This window comes from Nicotiana tomentosiformis, chromosome 4 (assembly GCF_000390325.3).
Source record: "Nicotiana tomentosiformis chromosome 4, ASM39032v3, whole genome shotgun sequence".
Taxonomy (NCBI): Eukaryota; Viridiplantae; Streptophyta; class Magnoliopsida; order Solanales; family Solanaceae; genus Nicotiana; species Nicotiana tomentosiformis.
Window position 1 is genome coordinate 98598508 of NC_090815.1, and position 20978 is coordinate 98619485.

General features: G+C 34.9%; 1 protein-coding gene and 1 long non-coding RNA gene across 2 annotated transcripts; one reads left to right on the forward strand and one right to left on the reverse strand.

Moving 5' to 3' along the window:
- Positions 1-9507: 9507 nt before the first annotated feature.
- LOC104105127 (uncharacterized) lies at positions 9508-12002 on the forward strand. The gene is made up of 4 exons (XM_009613369.4): positions 9508-9869; positions 10642-10714; positions 10904-11068; positions 11465-12002. The coding sequence occupies exons 1-4, from the start codon at positions 9535-9537 to the stop codon at positions 11819-11821; spliced, it is 930 nt and encodes a 309-aa protein (XP_009611664.1). The 5' UTR covers positions 9508-9534; the 3' UTR covers positions 11822-12002.
- A 4109-nt stretch (positions 12003-16111) lies between these two features.
- On the reverse strand, positions 16112-19948 carry LOC138909034 (uncharacterized). The gene is made up of 3 exons (XR_011415539.1): positions 18878-19948; positions 16745-16909; positions 16112-16588 (listed from the first exon to the last, which is right to left on the reverse strand). It is a non-coding gene; the product is annotated as an uncharacterized lncRNA (long non-coding RNA).
- Between the last annotated feature and the right edge of the window lie 1030 nt (positions 19949-20978).

The window sequence follows — 20978 nt, forward strand, 5'->3', positions numbered from 1 at the left end:
CTGAAACTGAGTACAGGGCCATGAGTAAAGCTGCAGCTGTAGTCACTTGGCTTTCAAGGCCGATGTCTGATTTTGGCATTTCTTCTTCTTCTCACATTCATTTGTACTATGACAATCAGGCAGCCTTGCACAATGCGCGCAATCCAGTCTTTCATGAGCGGACTAAACATATAGAGTTGGATTGTCATTTTGTCAGGAAAAAAATTGGTGATGGGTTGGTCAGTTTGAGCCATGTTTCCAGTGATGCTCAAGTTGCTGATATCCTTACCAAGGCACTTTCTGGGCCTGCTCATCAGCAAGTTGGGAGTTTTGATGTGTGACTATAATTCCATAGTTTCGTACATTATGTGCCTTGCATTTTACATGCTTTAATGATAAATTACACTTTATTTGTGCATAATGGAGTCTATTTTATGTGTAGGTTAATTGAAGATGAAATTAGAGCAAAAGGGATACTTAAACGTTGAAAGTGTGCTCGAGAACAGTGAAAAGGAGAGACCAGGCTTTAGCCTGGCGAGGCCAGCCTAAGGCCAGGCTGGACCAGGCTTTAGCCTGGCGAGGCCAGCCTAAGGCCAGGCTAGACCAGGCTTTAGCCTAGCGAGGCTAGCCTAAGGCCAGGCTGAACCAGGCTTTAGCCTGGCGAGGCCAGCCAAATTCCAGGCGTTAGGCCTGGCGTTGCCAGGCCTAACGCTAGGTCCAATCCGAGTTTTGAAGACTTAATTCATTCCGTGTTTACCTAGGACCCGGCCCACACGTTTAGAGTTTCTTCTACACATATAAATAGACCTAAAACACCACTTGGAAGGGGGTGGTTTCAGCATCCAAAGGGGTTCTATCAGCAGCCATATTTTTGGGAAGCTAGAGGCAAGGAGAGCTGGTGGAATCACCTCTTGGGAGTTAGAATCATCTATTTATACATCTTTTCATCTTTACTCTGTATTTTAATTATGCAAAATATTTGGAATATTGTTAATATGAGTATGAGTAGCTAACTTTCTAATCTAGGATTTTGATGAAACCTATTGAAGGATGATTTTCTTGTTATGTTAATATAGATTTGCCGTAGTATTTTCTCTATTTGTTCAACTATATTATTCTTGTGGTTGATTGAAGGGCTCTCAATTAGCTGTGCCTATTTAGTATGTATTACTCGGGAGATAGTGCATATTTAGGTAGTTGTTGAACAACATCACTCCTAAACGTATATAAGGGATCAATACAAAGGTTTAAAGGTGGGATTATGGATAACGAAACCTTGATGCGATCTGAGTGAGCTGTACTTAATGCCAGCTAGCATAATTCGGGAGAATATGTCTAGTAAATTATGGTAATTACTCGGGAGAGAGTTACGACAGTTAGAGTGCTCATGGTCGATAGAGAAGACTTAGGCAAATTTATAGGAAACGTAGCAGAAAGGATTCCGACAATTGGGGAAATCATAACTCTAGACCTCCTTAGTCTTGTCTATAATTTCATCCATGTTAATTGATAGTTTAAGTGCTTTCTAGTATTTGTTAGTTAATTAGATAAAAATAAATATTATAATCTTTATAATTTAGAAATTATTCGAACTTGTGTTTCTTTGCAATATTGAATAGCTGTAGCTATGCCTTAGTTCTCTGTGGGATTCGACTCCGGACTTGTAAACCGGATTATTTTTGCAACGACCGCTTAGTCTTTTTTATAAGGCATAGTTGGGTGTGATTAAATTTTGGCGCCGTCGCCGGGGAACTAACGGTTTAGTTGTAGATGTTTATATTGCAAAGAAATACATTGCTAGGTTGATAAAGAAACACTTATAGTTGTAGGTGTACATATTGCTAGGTTGCAAGTTTGAACTTTTATTTTATTTTCTTGTATTTGATTTTTTATTTTTGTTTTACTTGTTAATTTTACAAACATGGCATCTTGGAATTATGACAGTTTTGATGTTGGTAATTCTACTTTTGATCCTCCTTATGCATATTGTGGAGGAAACCACCCATGGCAAAATTATCAAAATATTCCTGAGAGCGAGTTATGTGCACCAACTCAATCTTATGTGTGGAATGTGTGTGATATGTGTGGTGGTCAAGATGGTGACTTTCATGGTTGTGCTTATATATCTTATCCTCCCCCAACCCCTTACTTTGATGGTTCTTCTTTTTCTTGTGAAGTTAATAGGAACAAAGAACCCAGGGATGATGACCTGAAAGAGATCAGTAATATGCAAAAGTGCCTTGATATGTTAAAGTGCATTGTGGAGCAAAATAGTAAAAGACAGCTGCAGATAAAAAGGCAAGAGAAAACTATTCACAACTTGAAAGTTCAAGTGAATCAACTGGTTGAAGATCTTAATGCTCAACAAGTCAATATTGTGAATAGTATCCAAGAAGAGCGTGAATTAAATGCAGAAATTGAGGTAACAATAGAGGGGTCCATAGTAGAACACCAACAATCAATCAAACTAGAATTTGAGGATGCCGATATTGTAGAAAAGATACTAGAGTCAAGCAAGGACATTGATGATACATACTTAGTTGACTCTAGTGTCATTAGTGTTGAGGATGTAGACAGTCCCAATGTTCATGTAGTTGAACGTATTGGTCCACACTCCAAGCATTTTTTCACATTGTGTTTGGATGATGATATAGAAATAGAGTCATCCGAGCTACTTGAGGAGTCAAGAAATGAGGATCAAAGCGCCTACATTCTGAAATGCTTCTTGCGAGAAAGTCGGGAATACACATCTCATCTAAAGGCCAAGAAGTGCAGAATACTACATTGTTTTATTGGGCCAGTCAGATTCATTCCATCACCCCAGGAGCATGATCATAGAGTAGAATCAAAACTTGGGGTCCAATTCATATGTTCAAAGTGGAGGCAGAAAGTGATTCGTGTCGTGCCGTGACGTTAAATCAAGCGCTTGTTGGGAGAAAACCTAACTTTACTGCTTTATTTTATTTTTTATTTTATTATTATTTTTTGTAGTGTCAATTTTTACTTTTCTAGGAGCATGGAAAGCAAAGCTATTGGAAGGATGCAACAGCAAACCAGATAGTTGAAACTAAGTGTGAGGTACCCGCACGAAAGACCAAGTCTGGGAGAAATCTGAGTACCCCATGAGTTGCTAGTGCTTCGGCCTTTGGCCTACCATGGAGTCTCTTTTACCCTCTTATTAGTTATGGTGTGCATTGGGGACAATGCACAATTTTAAGTGTGGGGTGAGGAGATTGTCTAGGTGACTTTCTATGCTATTTTAGTTGTGTTAGTTTAATTGAATATATTTTTTTAGAGAACAAAAATAGAAAAGATTGGACTTTTCCTGACGATGGATCAATTAGACAATTTTCTTGAGGGATTTAATTCAAAAGGAAAAAGACAAAAAGATTTTCTTTTGTTAGGTAGTGTAGCAATTCCCCCTTGGTTTTTCTTTGTACCGCGGTTCTTTTTCAAGGGTTTTGTTTGAACCGGGTGTAGTTAGTTTTATTTGTTTTTAGGAATAAGAACCATTGTGCCATGAATTAAATTGAAGCAATATCTCTTAGCTTTGTTATGCCTTGAGAATAGTTAGTACTATGGTTGTGACGCTTAGGCTCGGGTTTTGACTCTCGCATAAGTACCTTAAATCGTAGATTCCTAATTTGCCTAACTGTTTTGACTGGAATGTCGCGATGAAACCAATCCTGAGTGAGTTATGTTTCATGTATGTGTGAGGTTTTGTATGTATTCTATGCATTGCATTTGATGTCTAGAACTTGCCCCGTGTATTTGCGAAGCGAAATAGTAGTATTATTCAGTCTAGGAAGTGATATAGGTATTTCTTTGTTAAGCCAGATATATAAAGTTTACCCACCTAAATGTTATGTACCGTAGTTAACCCCGTTGAGCCTATAATATTATTTCTTTGGTAACCACATTACAAGTCGTACCCCTTTGTTTTAATCGATCATATATTTGAACCTTTTCACCTCTCATGGTTACTTGAATTATTATGAACTTTGTAAAAGTTAAAGTGTGGGGTAGTTGGTTCGGCTTTGGTGTGGATCTAATGAAATAAAGAGAAAGGTGCACTGTTTTGAAAAAGTAAGAGCCACTTGAATTGAAAAAGAAAGAAAAAAAAATTTAGCTATATTGCTGTGAAAAATATTCCTTGATAGTAGTGATTCTTGATGTAATTGTGCTTAAAGAAATATGGAGTTAATATATAATGAGGTGAAGGTGGAGTTATGGTTTGACATAAGTATGGGCTCGAGTGTTAAAGTATATGTATTAAAGTTCTTAAGGGAGGTGTAGTCACTCATATCCAAATGTATCATACCCGACCCATAGCCTACATTACAACCAATAAAAGTCCTACTTGATCTTGGACTGAATGAACTCGATTAGTAGAGTATTACACTACGGGCAAGCCTATGGTACATCATTTGTGGCATATGAATGTTATTTCTGAGAGCGAGTGAATTTTGTCTATCTTGAGTTCCTATGTTCTTAAAATTCATCGTGTGTGGAACTAAGATCTTTGATTGGGTGAGGGCACATGATTCATGAAAGGAAAGGTAATGTTGTTGACATCCATGTTGGAGTAAGTAAGTGAATTGTGAATAAGGTATGGTATTTGTAAGTCGAATCTTGAGGCGAGGATGTGACACTTGTGTGCTTAAACTATTTTGAAACTTCTTGGTGTAATGAGTTAGGATAATTGCTTAAAAAGGTCGTATCTATAAGTGTACTTTGATTGCTCGAGGACAAGCAATGTTTAAGTGTGGGGTATTGATGTGTGGCTATAATTCCATAGTTTCGTACATTATGTGCCTTGCATTTTACATGCTTTAATGATAAATTACACTTTATTTGTGCATAATAGAGTCTATTTTATGTGTAGGTGAATTAAAGATGAAAGTAGAGCAAAAGGGATACTTAAACATTGAAAGTGTGCTCGAGAACAGTGAAAAGGAGAGACCAGGCTTTAGCCTGGTGATGCCATCCTAAGGCCAGGCTGGACCAGGCTTTAGCCTGGCGAGGCCAGCCTAAGGCCAGGCTGGACCAGGCTTTAGCCTGGCGAGGCCAGCCTAAGGCCAGGCTGAACCAGGCTTTAGCGTAGCGAGGCCAGCCAAATTCCAGGCGTTAGGCTGGCGACGCCAGGCCTAACGCCAGGTTCAATCCGAGTTTTGAAGACTTAATTCGTTTCGGGTTTGACTAGGACCCGGCCCACACGTTTAGGATTTCTTCTACACATATAAATAGACCTAAAACACCACTTGGAAGGGGGTGGTTTCAGCATCCAAAGGGGTTCTATCAGCAGCCACGTTTTTGGGAAGCTAGAGGCAAGGAGAGCTGGTGGAATCACCTCTTGGGAGTTAGAATCATCTATTTATACATCTTTTCATCTTTACTCTGTATTTTAATTATACAAAATATTTGGGATATTGTTAATATGAGTATGAGTAGCTAACTTTCTAATCTAGAGTTTTGATGAAACCTATTGAAGGATGATTTTCTTGTTATGTTAATATAGATTTGTCGTAGTATTTTCTCTATTTGTTCAACTATATTATTCTTGTGATTGATTGAAGGGCTCTCAATTAGCTGTGTATTACTCGGGAGAGAGTGCATATTTAGGTAGTTGTTGAACAACAGCATTCCTAAACGTATATAAGTGGATCAATATGGAGGTTTAAAGGTGGGATTAGGGATAATGAAACCTTGGTGCGATCTGAGTGAGCTGTACTTAATGCCAGCTAGCGTAATTCGGGAGAATATGTCTAGTAAATTGTGGTAATTACTCGGGAGAGAGTTACGACAGTTAGAGTGCTCATGGTCGATAGAGAAGACTTAGGCAAATTTATAGGAAACGTAGCAGACAGGATTCCGACAATTGGGGAAATCATAACTCTAGACCTCCTTAGTCTTGTCTATAATTTCATCCATGTTAATTGATAGTTTTAGTGCTTTCTAGTATTTGTTAGTTAATTAGATAAAAATAAACATTATAATCTTTATAATTTGGAAATTATTCGAACTTGTGTTTCTTTGCAATATTGAACAGTTGTAGCTAAGCCTTAGTTCTCTGTGGGATTCGACTCCGGACTTGTAAACCGGATTATATTTGCAACGACCACTTAGTCCTTTTTATAAGGCATAGTTAGGCGTGATCAAGTTTTATCACCCTCCAACTTGAGGGGGCTGTTAGGATATTGGATGCAGGCTGATCATTTGGGCCACTTTAGTATTTAGGCCCATGTTTTTATTGAGTCCATTATTTTGTAATAGGTAGCTCACCGGGTCAGGCCCACTATTTATTAGTAGAAACCATTTTCATATTGTACAGATTTTATATTTTCAACTAAGAAGATATCAGATTCTCTCGAACCTTCTCTCAACTCTCATGAACCCTAGTTTACACTTTGTCGATTCTACTGTAAATCTCGTTGCTTAACAAAACTATTGCAGAAGGACCTTGATAAATCCCATGTAAAAGAATTACTGGTACCTTACTAAGTTTTGAATAATCTCAGCATACACCGTATGACGTTCTATATAAGATTGAAACAACTTATTTGAAGATTCCAATTGATTTGATAAAATACTACGCTACTCCCTCCGTCTCAAATTATCTGTTGTGGTTTCTAAAAATAGTTGTCTTAAATTATTTGTCATTTTAAAAGTTCAAGAATAAATTAATTCTTTTTTTCCTATTCTACCCTTAATATTAATTGTTTTTGAAGACTACAAATACCTTAATTATGAATAAGTATTAAATGAAAAGAGATTATATTTTAAGACATAAATAAAGGTAAAAAATAGTCAAAACCCTTTTTTATTTAATATTTCCTTAAGGGATGTATAAAAGAGAATCACGACATATAATTTTAGACGGAGGAAGTAATAAATATATGTTTATAAAGAGAGATTAGTGGTCTGCTCCAATAATGTATTTGAGTGTAAAAAAAGTGTTGAAGCACTTTTAATATAATGGGCAAAGAAAAGGAACAACTATGACATTTAATAAATGGATCTTAAACATCATAAAGAATGTATCTTTTGGTCATTTAGAGGCCTTATGTACCGTACTAATAATCTGATTACTGATGTCACAATTCCTTTGGTGTTAAATATAATGGTGCATAGTATGATGTACTATTATATTTGATGCACTAAAAATACGCATTATAAAATAGCTAACTATTTTATATGAATAGAGAGACCCGACTACTTATAATGTGAAACTGACTCTACATAATCTGATACCAAAAGTCCAGTATAAAGCAGGTTAGTTATACACATTTTGAGGCCTAATACAAAGAAAGACTAAATTTTGCTTCTCTTGCTTATTGAAAATTGTTTTCTTTTCTCATGTTACAGTATTTCCGTTCAACAAGACGGTCCTTGTGACATTGATTAAGAAGTTCTGTTCATTAAATGCTTTTGGTCAAATAATAGACGGATCTCTATACTTAGCACTATTGTTTATTTAAACAACTAGTAAATATATTCGCGCGATTGTAAAATACCTCGTGAATTTATGATTTAAACTTTTTCTGGTATCTGAATATTAAAAATAATTTAAAATATATTTGTATAAACAAAAAGTTACTTTTTAATTTTTCTTTCAAAAGATAATCTAGAAATACAAGATTACATTTCAATCCATATGCATTCTGCATAAAATATAAACCAACTTAAAGAATTGCATAAGAAACGAAACAAAAATTATAGTCCTGCATTTCACAAGTACAAACAAAAAATACACACAATCACCTTACAACTAAAACTACAATCCTTGGCTAAAAATTTATTTTAAACAAAGAAGTGAGTATTAAAAGAAGTAATTAAGATCGCGCAACAACAAAAAGCCTAAAACAAAAGTCATCTGAAAAAGAGTACTTATAGTTCAATTGAAGATAAATGAGCAGGTAATTGAAATAGCAGTAGATCTTTAATACTTTAGTTGGTATACAAACTGCGCTAAACTCCTTGTAAAAGTACATGGAATACCCCAATTTCCAATAGCGGATAGATGTAGTGCGGCCTATCTTTTCCCTAAGCAACTAGGTCAAAAGCCATGAAAAAAAAGATCAAATCCAAGTAGGACTCACTTTAAATGGAATATACTCCAACTTGAAAGTTGCTAAATAATTTATCCTCATAAATCATAGAAACTGAAATTGAGCAAGTAAAACATACTGTATATGCTTTTTTTGGGATCAAAATTCAGCCAACAGTACATAATTTTTTACAGCCCCCCTTTCTACAACTGGCCCCTACCATTCTATCAAATGAATTTCTTTGACCATCACTGAGAGGGAGTTGGAGAACATCCTCTATACCAAGATTTTCCCTCCCCCTCTCCCGGGGCAAAATGAAAGAAGGACAAAACGAAAAAGAGTAAAGAAAAACATGCTTTCCTTCTCTCTTTTACCCATTGGTCTACTTTTTTTTGTGTACTGTTCACTTAAATAAACTTTATATCATGTTTCTGCTGCTATGGTTAACGAAGATTATGTCTCTTTATATAGAGGAAATATTATCCCCGACCCTTAATATTCTTCTATAATTTCACCCGTTTCTTGGCAAATTAAGGACTTTAAATAGGGACTTAAATATATCAAAAATTTCATCCGTTCTTGGCAAATTAAAGAATTCAAAAAGAACCAATATAATTACGGATCTTTGGGCAACATCATAGGGAAATAAAAGCAAAATTATCAAAAAAGGAGAAAAAAGATAAATAAAATTGCTGCGCACTAGAAATGTGCCACGTCATCTTTCTCATTCCCAACAATATAGATTTATTTATATATAGATTTATCTTGACGTTCAACTTATTTAACACCTTATCCTTTTGTTTTCTACCACTATAATTAATTATTTTTACATTTAACTAATTGTAGCATATTATTTACTACTAGTGCTCTCTTTTTTATGTTGCTAACTTACCTGCTTTTGTCTCTTAAATAACCTCATAATAATGTACTAGTAATAATTTTTAAGTAGATAAAGATTAAAACCTTATTTTGAGGGTGTTTGGATTTGGCTTTTAAGGTGGTCAAATCAGCTTTTAATCTTTTTTTAGCTTTTTCAGTATTTGGCAAAGTTAAAAACTGCTTAAAACAAGCCAAAAGCAATAAGCTCGGAAACCCCAACTTATTACTTTTTGGCTTAAAAGCGATTTATGCTGAAAAGCCACTTTTTTAAGTCAATCTAAACGGGCTCACTCCTTCCGTTTATTTTTACTTGTCCAGTATTCTAAAAATAAATTTTTATTTTTATTTGTCACTTTTAGCATATCAAGAGAAGATAATTTCTTTTTTTCTATTATACCTACAATATTAATTATTCATTTCAAATTATTTTTTTAAATTCATTAAAAATATGCATCAATTAATATAGATATTATGATAAATTATATACTTTATTTATTATTTTTTAAAGGGCGTGTAAAGTCCAGAGTGGATAAGTAAAAGTTGAGGGAGATAGTATTTCATTTCTCTTGGATAATTCCAAAAATGTTGTTTCTGAAAAAGAGTTACTCCATTTGGGTCAGATTGTCAAATGTGTTTATTCATTTTGTTTGCGTCATCAAATCTAAGAGTAAAACCGAAGTTGGGTTTTGAAAAGAAACCGTTAAAGTGTTTGCTTGAAGAGACGATTCCAATTCCCAATCCGTTTGGTCCCAAAATCATGACTTCCGGCGAATCCAGCAGAGACGACGAGTTTAGAAGTAGTAATTTGACAATTTCTCCACCGTCGAAGCAACAGAAAGTGAGAGTTAGTGGAGTTGAAGAAACCCTAGACCGACTCAGTGAGTTGCCGGACTCGCTCCTAGTTCCAATTCTCTCTCTTTTGCCGACAGAGGATGCATTCGCAACATGTATTCTCTCTAAAAGGTGGCGCTATCTCTGTACTTTAGTTGATAAGTTCAGTTTCAATTGTAGAGATTACCTTAAAGTAGAAAACCCGGTATCCTTTGCTGACTATGTATTAGCCCATTCCCTTTCTCCCAAAATAAAAAAATTGGAGCTCGACTGCAGTGAAAGGTATGTAAACTGGTCAGATAGTAGTATCCTGGATGAACACCTGTCGCAGATCAGCCGATGTCTTAGTTTTGCTGTTGAGAAAAAAGTGGAAAATGTTGTATTCTGGTCAGATGATGATAGCACTTGCACTTGGCCTGAATCTTTCGGTACATGTTCGTCGTTGATAACTTTAGATTTTATATTTTGTTGCTTTAGTCGTGATGCGGTCGTAGCGTGGAAGTCTTTAAAGAGCGTAAAGTTGGAGTTTTTTTTTGTTATCTGAGGACCATATTGTGAACTTACTGTCTGGCTGTCCTGCTTTGGAAACTTTAGAATTATCTTTGGTTGCGGGTTTTAGTAGCCTAGAAATTAATTCCTTAAAATTAAAGAGACTGAATTTGAAAGGTTATTGGATGGCTAATGATAGAAGTGATCATTCCTTGGAAATTATTGCTCCGTATCTTCAGCATTTGGAGATTTCAGGAGATCTTTATGATCTCAAGTGCAGGCTGGTTGATGTGTCCTCCTTGTTTAATGCCTGCCTCACTTTCAACCTTAAGTGTATCAAAGACATCAAGTTTGAAATTCTTGAACATTTTAATATAGAGGAAGACAGTTGTCGTGATTATCATCAACTTCTTAGGACCCTCGTACAAGATAATCTTCAAAAGGTGAGTTGTGCAACGGAGCTAACAATCGGAACTTGGTTCACAGAGGTTTGTTTTTAACTCAAAAGTCCTTATTTTCTCTGATTGTTTTGTACAAACCAGGATTTAAGTACATTGATGTTGCATAAGAGTGTTTAGACGGTTCGATTAACTCTGATGTGGACTGTGGAGTACATTCTTTTTGTTGTTCTTGCTTTTTTTCATTCTTTACTAGTTTGGTTGGGATTACTGCACCAGGTCCTGTGCATGTTCCAGTTCAAAGAGGTGCTAATTCCAGAATCAAAATGCAAACATCTGACCCTAGAGTTGCATATGAAAAAGTTTAACTTGTATGGAGTAGCTGGCTTTTTGCGAGCCTCGCCTTATGTGGAGACACTCAACATAGACATGGATACTACTGATGTAACTTCTTGGAACTTTTTCTCTTCTTTTCACATCTATTCATCTTATGACGTTTTAACTACCCCTCCCCACCCCCACTCCCAACCCCCCTCTTACCGGGAGGTTGCTGAAGGTTAATACAAATATATCCTTTTCAGTAAGAAGCTTTGCTGATGTCATTGAAAAGCTTCACATTATTCTTGTTGGTGGTGTTGCTTTCATTGTAGCAAATGAGCTCCGAAAGGAAACCGATTCTTGTGCTCACTCTTTACTTGTTTTACATACGCCATGAATCTTTATGTTAGGAAAGCCATCATAATCATTTTCCAAGTACCATTACGATTTGTTGATTCTGAAAATTTTCCGTACTAGACACTTATATTGGCATTTGGTACTGATTATATTATCTGTCTCCAGTCAGATGAATCCCTCTGCAAGTATGAGTTAAAATATTTGGCCAGAGGAGATAATATTGATTTGCAGAGTTGGATTTCCAGCTTCGTGTTTCCCAACCTCAAGAAAGTTAAGATTGTCATCTCCTCCGGGGTGTGTTTGAAAAATCATTTCAACTGGGGCTTTGACAAGCTGTTTAAACTCTCAGAATTTCTGTTGAAGAGAGCAACGGTTTTGGAAAAGTTCGTTCTCATATCAAAAAGAAGAAAGTGCAAGAGGTGTTCAATGAACTGTGTATCCCGATATTTATTTCGAATGGCTGAGAAATTGTTAGGTTGCCCAAGATCCTCCACCAATTTCCTGATTATCTTCCAGGAGTGAGCTTTGCATAACTTGGCTGCTAGTAGTTCTCTCTCAGGATATGAGAAATGTTGTTTTATATTGAGTTTTTGATAAACTGCTCATGCAGTCATAAATCTTTAACTTCTCTATGTAACTAATTACACTATTCTAATCCTTGTGGCATACCAAATGATATGGTAGCTTGGTTTCTCTTGAAGCATTTCTTTGTTGCATTTTAGATGTGCATGTGCATTGAGATTTTCTTGCAACACCTTTTTTTTTTTTTTTTTTTGATAAGGTAAAAAATTCAATATATTAATAAATCAACAGCACAAATTACATCAAGAAAGGCTAAGACAAAAACAAAAACTTCCTTGTTCTTCTGAAGGAGCCTAAGACTTTTATGATTGAACCTGGTCATCTATATATTCTGCTTAACACCAAAAACTAAAAAGAAGAATGCAGTTCATTTTGATTTTTTGTGCGGGCTGTTTATATCTTCAAAGCACCTTGCATTCTTCTCCTTCCCAAAGTAGGTAGACTCTTTTGGAGGTTGTCATGGAAAAATTGTATCCACACCCTATATTTATATATGCATTTACTTAACTATGGTTCATTAATTAGAGTATATTCAGTTTTTACTTAAATTTATCACTTAATCATGGTATGCAAGTGATTTGGTGTTAACTTTGGGCGTGGGTAAATATTTTCCATGAATTATTGTCGTTAGGCTCATCACATTATCACTGATAAAAATTAGATTAACTGTGCTAGTTTTAGACTTGTCATAGTATTTCAATTTTGTCATCAAACTAGGTCACGTAAAAGTCAAGATAGAGGAGTAATACAAGAATTTTTCCTTTATACCGAAGAAAAAGAAAGAAATGAAAGCAGGGTTATAATACTATTGAACTTAAGTCCAAAAATTTCAAATCGTGTGTCAAAGGGACTAACATTGCGCTAAAATTTCAACTTGAAGCCAATAGAAAAATGAGATTGCAAAGGTGCAAAAGCTTTCGGCTGTTCTGAATTTTCTAAGCAAAAGCCTACAGCTTTGAGGTTGGGAAATACAAAGCTTGAAATCTAATGTTGCAAATCAATATTAGATACATTTCCATTTATTATAGATGGATTATTTTAAACCACGAGCAAATGAAAACTGATAAAAAGGTATAATTAACAGTAAAGGAAAAGAAAAATGTTTTTTCTTTTTCAAGTTTTGTTAAAAATGATACGTCGCCCAAATTTAAAATGAAAATGGAAGACCATTACTGAGGTTTATTACCTAATTGTTTGAATTTCCACGAAAGTTGATAGCTTAATTGCAGTAAAATATCTATAGCACCAGTAACCACCTTTTGTTTGAATTACTTCAAAATATTATGAAATAGAACACGCTATCGAAATATTTAAGTATTTTTTTGTCTCTGTTTCTAGTCCTCTTTGAACTTTGAGATCCCTAAAAATGGAAAAAGGATCAATTGTATGAAGCGGATTTGCAAAACATCTTCTCACCTAATTGTTTTTTTAATCTATCTTGGCATTACGCAATACAATTTCCAAACAAAGCCACAACCAATATATTACACAATTATTCTAACTTCGCCATTTAACGCATATATTTCAACTTATGTTACAACTATATCCAATATGTAGCAGTTGCCTCATGTTCTGTAAAATACTCAACCTGAAATTGTTTTCTAAAATTCTGCTTCATATTTTATGCTTCATCAATATAGTCAGCAGGTTAGATGAAAAACATTAACCACTACATGCTAACTTCCCTCCAAGACGGGGTTATTATAATCACTGGACAATATTTTCTGCCCTTACAATATATGTTTATCTCTTCTGCTTGTAAATAGTAGCTCAATCAACTATGGCAGCTCTTACTAGGTGTTTCTCTCTCTTCTATAAAGTGTATCCAAATTTGTTCTATTCATTGCTTCTTCAAGTAGTAAGGTTCATGATACTGGCTATTATTGTTTTTTGGAACTCATGTAGATATGCGATCGCGAATTACAAGTATAGGGAAGTTTTAAACAAGAAGAGCTGTAAATTTGTGTTTAGAAGAAAGAAGCTTATGGGATTCTTTGGTCAAGATTGTGTAATATGCTTATCAGAATTTGAGTATGGAGACAAGGGGAGAAAGCTGGAAACTTGTAAGCATATGTTCCACGAAAACTGCTTGGAGAAATGGCTATTAATGCAGAAGGATGGAAAAGCAACTTGTCCACTTTGTAGGACTGTGATTATATCAGAGGAAATAGTGGAAGAGTATCGAAAAGTAGAAGATGAAGGAAAAAGAGATTATAGCTTTGAGAAAGAGCTAGCTCTTCTCTTGCTATCTGGCTTGAACAGAGGATATTGCCATCACAGTTTTTCCAATTTTTGGGTTTTCCTTCTGAAGTAGCTTTTCCAATTGATGGTACCTAACTAACAGAGCACATGCCAAACAGATATTTCGCAAACATAAGAAATTAGATTCAATGTGATAGTTGTTTGGTCCTGCAGCCTTTGCATGTTCTTTCTCTATACACCATTTCTTTTCAGAAACGGTAAATGACATTATCCCAAGTCCTGTGATCATTGCAGGTAATCCTCGTATCACAGTTTCCCCATCTCTATTCTATACTATACTAGGAGTTTGTCTAACTATTCGCAGGTTCTAATAAATTACAATTTCATTTGTACAGAGTTTTCTCTGGTACCTCAATTGTACTGCGGACCTCTTTCCTCCAAGAAAAGAGCCAAAAATGTCACAATCATAGACCTTGATGCTATTGAGAAAGCAGGGTATCAAAACACAACATTTCATGCCCGCTAATTATCATAAAATATGTGGCTTATCTATCTGCTCATATTAGTAGGTGCAGAGAAACAAAAGTTGCAAGAAAATCTCAATGTGCATGTACATCATCTAAAATGCAACAAAAAATGCTTCACGAGAACCAAGATACCATAACATTTTTTTAAAATCATGAACCAAGATACCATAACATTAGATAGAGTTTTTGACCAATATTGTGCCTTATCTTTGAGGGTAGGTCGATTTTGGTCCCTCAAATATAACCCTGAGCATATTTAGTCCCTTAAGTATGGTAAAGTGGAGTACCTTTAGTCTCACCTACACAATATGTTCAAAAACTAACGGTATTACCCAACTCTGATTCATGAAGCAAATCTTCTGCTCTGAAGCAAAATGTTTCCTCTCCTTTTATTGGATAACGCAAATTATCACTTTAATTCCTCATTTTTAGATAATGTCTTCTAAAATTTTAACCTTGAAAATATCCCCTTATGTGCCAATTTTCAATGAGTAAATGATACTGTATAGCCGCTGTAAAAATAATAGCCGAAAAAATGTATAAAATTTATACTCCCCCGTTTCAATTTATGTGAACTTATTTCCTTTTTAGTCTGTACCAAAAAGAATGATCAATTTCCTTATTTGGAAACAGTTTACATTTATCCAATGATTTATAGCCACACAAAATATATGTGCCTCATTTTATACCACAAGTTCAAAAGTCTTCTCTCTTTTCTTAAACTTCGTGTCCAGTCAAATGGGTTCACATAAATTGAAACGGAAGGAGTATATTTTTTGTATATATATACATTTAAAGATTTCGGTTGATTTTTTCAAAAAGAAAAGTTAAAATTTGAAAAAAATAGAGTTGCTAGGATCACTTCTAGTCATATTATTGAACCAAACGAATAACCAGGTTGTATTATCACTTTTAGCATGTGCCAGAAACTATTTACATCTGGATAGCGGAAAAAATATATAAATTTTGTATAATTTTTATATATTAACATACAAAATGTATATATATATATATATATATATATATATATATATATATATATATATATATATATATATATATATATATATATATTCGGCTATTATTTTTACAGCGGCTATACAGTGTCATTTTCTCATTGAAAACTGACACAGAAGAGGATATTTTCAAGGTCAAAATTTTAGAAGACATTATCTAAAAATGAGGAATTAAAGTGATAATTTGCGTTATCCAATAAAAGGAGAGGAAACGTTTTGCTTCAGAGCAGAAGACTTGTTTCATGAATCAGAGTTGGGTAACACCGTTAGTTTTTGAACACATGGTGTCAGTGAGATTAAATGTGCTCCACTTTAGCATACTTAGGAGACTAAATATGCTCAGGACTATATTTGAGGGATCGAAATAGAGCTACCCACATTATTGGCCAAAAACTCACATTAGATATGCCAGAAGGGTTAGTCCAAAAGCAAAATAAGTAACTAGTTACATAGAGTAGTTAAAGTTTCATGATTGCACGAGCAGCTTATCAAAAATTTAAAATAAGGCGATATTACTTATATGCTGAGACAAGAAACTACTAACAGTCTTGGAAAGCTCACTCCTGGAAGATAATCAGAGAATTGGAGGAGGCTCATGGGCAGCCTAACAATTGCCCAGCCAATTGATATAAATATGCGGAAACACAGTTCATCGAACATCTCTTGCACTTTCTTGTCTTCGATATGATAAATGAACTTCTCCAAAACAGTTGCGTTCTTTAACACAAATTCTGAAAGTTTGAAAAGCCTGTCATAGCCCTGTTTGAAATGATCCTTCAAACACACCCCGGAGGAGTTGACAATCTTAACATTCTTGAGGTTGGGAAACACAAAGCATGAAATCCAACTCCGCAAATCAGTATTATCTCCTTTGGCCAAATAGCTTAACTCAAAGTGGCACCAGGAACCATCAAACTCAAACGGGAGACAGAGAATATAATCAGGATCAAATGCAGGTCAGCCTAATAGAAAATGCAAAAAAGTGACAAAAATGATTTCACAGTAGAAGTGTGTGGTATAGAAAAATTTCAGAATCAACAAATCTTAATGGGACTTCGAAAATAATTACAATAGTTGTCCCCAGATGTAAAAGGAAGAGAAAAGTTCCAGGAAGTTACATCTGTGTTATCCATGTCTATGTTGAGTGCCTCCACATAAGGCGAGGCTCGCAAAAGGGTAGCTGCTCCGTACAAATTAAACTTTCCCATATGCAACTCTAGCGTTAGATATTTGCACTTCAATTCTGGAATCAGCACCCCTTTGAACTGCAACATGCATAGGACCTGGTGCAGTAATCACAATGAAAATAGTAAAGAATGGAGAAAGCAATAACAACAAAAAGAAAGTACACAGCAGAGAGATAGTGCTTTGACAAATCTAACTGTCTGAACACTCTAAGTAACACAAAAATCCTCGTTTCTAGACGATCTTTTTCCTGTATGACAAAAGAAATACCTGACTTGGAAAAGTTGACAAAAGGATTGCCAAAAGGCATAAATATCCACCAGTTTCTATAATCTGTCCAGTTCTGTTGGTGAATTTTGTGCAAAAGGTTCTCAATTGTGTAAGGTTTACATTCTGCAATTGTCTCCTATCAATCAATCCAACAAAATAAGGACTTCGGAGTGTTTTGAGAAAGGTAAGGTAATTTTAATTACTTGACAGAGAGAAGTCCCAAAATTGTCCTTTAAGTTTGGACCTGAAATCAGAGTCGTCCCTTAAATATCAAGTGGTGCAATAATAGTCCTTCAAGTATGTAAAAGGGTGCATTTCAAGTCTTTACTCACTGTTTTCGCTAAAGACTTAACGGAGAAACCATGTTGGGTTCACGTGTTCCACTCACAAAACTTAAAGAATCGTCGCATATTCTCGCAATGGGGAAAGTTTTCCGGTGGAAGGAGAGTTCCAAAGAAGCATTTGGATATACGGCAATGTGGTGGGTTTAACCATGAAGTAGTCTGGAAAGATAACTTGGAGTTGAGAAGGACTAATGAAAGGCAAGATAGGTGGAGGAATTAACCGAATAAAAGGCAGCTGGTGCACGAAACATCTCGCGTTCACGCAGGGTCTGGGAAGGGCCGCACCCCAAGGAGGAAATAGCCGAATCTTAGACAATTTTGTTTCGCTTGAAATTTACACCTTCCTCTCAGCACTAGTCTCCCTCAATATGTTATAGTAGTTAAGGATAGTCTGGATCTCAGTTATTTTGTTTTGAAGACTCAAAGTATGTCCAGTACAAGGGTTTAGGATGTACTTGAGGAGAAGCAATAGAACTACAGAGCATAGTGGAGTGACCAGGTCGTGATTACTTAGGTTTTTTTTTTGGATGAAGTAAGTGGTTTCATTAATGACATCAAGTACATGCAAATATTACAAAGATAGAACAAATGTGAGTTTGTCAGCTCCATTACAATGTGCCCTAAGCTTAAGATAAGGAGCTAACAAAGTCCAAAAAGGTGTCAGGGGAGTTTACAGGGGAAAGATTACTCCAACTATATAGACATAGAAGAAACTTAGCCTTGAGAATGTGATTAGGAGTTGATATTCCATCAAAACATTTTCAATTCCTTTTTGTTCAGACACCGTGATTACTTGGTTTCTTGGGTGAATTTTGTGATAATAATGTAGAAAGCAGCCATTTTGTGTTACTAGAAATAAAGAAGGCATTGATAATTCAATACCCATAACTTTATCCATTTGGCAATGTCAGAAATAGAAAGACAATTCCAGTATTTGATCAAGTGAAGAAACATTGAATCGCTCTTTTGCTTGTTTATAGTCAATTTGTAAACTTTTCTGTATCTGTCGTGTCTAATATTCCCGGTCAATGGCTTTTCTTTTCTTTTTAAAAGCTCCGGAAGCATGACATTAAGTTAGCATGGTTCAACAACAACTTTATCAAAAAGCACGGTTCAACAACAAAAAGTCAACATGGTTATTTGTGAAACTTTAACGGAAAAGGTTGGCGATGACTATATGTGCACCACTTATCGATACTTGGAGGAAAGTTAGTGCTCTACCAAATATATAAGGAACTATTTTGAATCAAAGCCTAAATTTTGAGCTATTTTTCTATTTGACAGCACCAGGTGAGTGCTGAATTACACTAGTTATGTACATCTGAGCAAAAGCACCCTGTTTAGCTATGCGGGGGTATTAATGAAGCCTAACATCTGATCTATATCATTTACAATGTCAATTTTAAACCAAAAATACAAACAATTTTAAGGACTTTTGAGTTAAAAACAAACCTTCGTGAACCAAGTTCCAATTGTTAGCTCAGTTGCACAACTCAACTTTTGAAGATAATCTTGCACGAGGGTCCTAAATACTTGATGATAGTCACGACAACGGTCTTCCTCGTCATTCAATTCTTCACCATTATCATCCTCAATGTCTTTGATACACCTAATGTTGAAAGTAAGCTTCGCATTAACCACAGAGGACACATCGACAAGCCAGCATTTGAGATCATAAAGCTCTCCTGAAATTTCCAAATGCTGAAGATACGGGGCACAAATTTCTAAGGAATGATCTCTTCCATCACGACAGCACCAATAATCTTTCAGCTTCAGTCTCTTTAATTTTAATGAATTAATTTCCAAGCGACGAAAAGGCTCAACATTACAAAATTCGATAGCCTGACAGTAAGTTCACAATATCGTCATCGTTTAACACTGAATACCCAAACTTTATGCTCTTTAGATATTTTCACGATATGATCGCGTGATAAATGCTACAATATTTAACATCTAAAGTTATCAACGACGAACATTTGCAGAGAGATTCAGGTAATTTGTAGTCGTCATTACCATATGACCAGAATACACCATTTTCCACTTTTCTCTCAACAGCAAAACTAAGAGATCCGACTGACAAGCGAGCCGTAATCATACAGGCTACTATAGAATACTGGATACATGTCACTGCAGTCAATTTAGTAGTAGTACTTTTTTATTTTGGAAGAAACAGAATGAGCTAATACATAGTCAATAAAGGATCCGAAGCTTTCTACTTCCATGAAACTATTACAAGTAAAATTGAAGTTATAAACAGAAGTCCAGAGATACTGCCACCTAATTTTAGAGAGAATACATGTTCTGAATGCATCCTTTGTTGGAAGAAGAGAGAGAATTTGAATTAGGAGTGAGTCAGGCAAGTGATAGATACGGTCTAGGGCGTCTTCAACTCTACTGACTGTCACTTTCTGTTTCTTCGAAGAAGGAGAATTTCTCAAATTATTACCACTTCTAAAGCTGGAAGCCATGATTTAGGGTCCAAAAGGGTTTGGAATCGTCGTCACTTAACACTGTGGTTCCATTGTTTTGTCTTTCCAAATTCCAGCTTCGGCATTAATGAACCACTGACCTTAGCTATTGGATTGTTTTTACCCTCTAGTGGATATATTTTATTTTTGGCACGATGAATGTGAAGAAAAATAAAAAATAAAAATCGATAAATTAGCTTCATGGCGGGATTAATTGTCATATATACAATGATGTGTTTGTTATTATTTCATCTTAATATACAATGCATATTTATCCAACCTTTAAAAAAAAAATTAATATCTTATATGGACATAATTTTTATTTATTCCAACTGTGAATTTTTTTTCACGCTAAATTTGGAAAGAAATTGGATGGAAATCCATTATCTTAACTAAATAAATTTTTTAAAGCTAAAATAATGGAGTATCAACAGTGTATTTCTTGTTATCTTTTCTTTAGATACAATAGCTTTTTGTTTCAACTGTATATTTTTGTTTCCGAAAAAATCAATTAAAAAAATTTACCTAAAGCTCTATTCTTTTTGTCAAATAAAATATAGAAAAAAGATGGAGCTGCAATTGTGTATGTAATTTTCTTCTTCGTTAGATGCGATGACTATTTATTTTAATTTTTTATTTTCTTTTTCAAGTAAAATTTGCTTATAGATTTTTAGTCAAATAAAAAGATTTAGAAAAAATAGTGAAGTTCAAACTATATTTTTATATCTTGTTTAGATGCAATTACTACTTATTTTAAATGTATATTTTTCATTTTTTTGGTCATATTGTAAAAGTTTTAATAGAAATTTTTATTATTTTTAGCCAAATAAACAAATTTAGCCTAAATAATGAGGTTCGGGTAAATTCTTTGTTTTTTACAAATCTAATCCGAAAAAGATAAACTCAAAAATTAATGAATTTAAAAAAATTAAAAGTATATTTTATTTTTAAAAAATACCACGTGGAGAGAAAAATCCATGTGGCAGGCACGTGTATATTACTTCCCTGGGATTAGTTAGTCGAGGGGTAATTGTTGTCAAATAACCTAGTTCAGATGGGTAATTAAGACTATGAATAATTTAGGT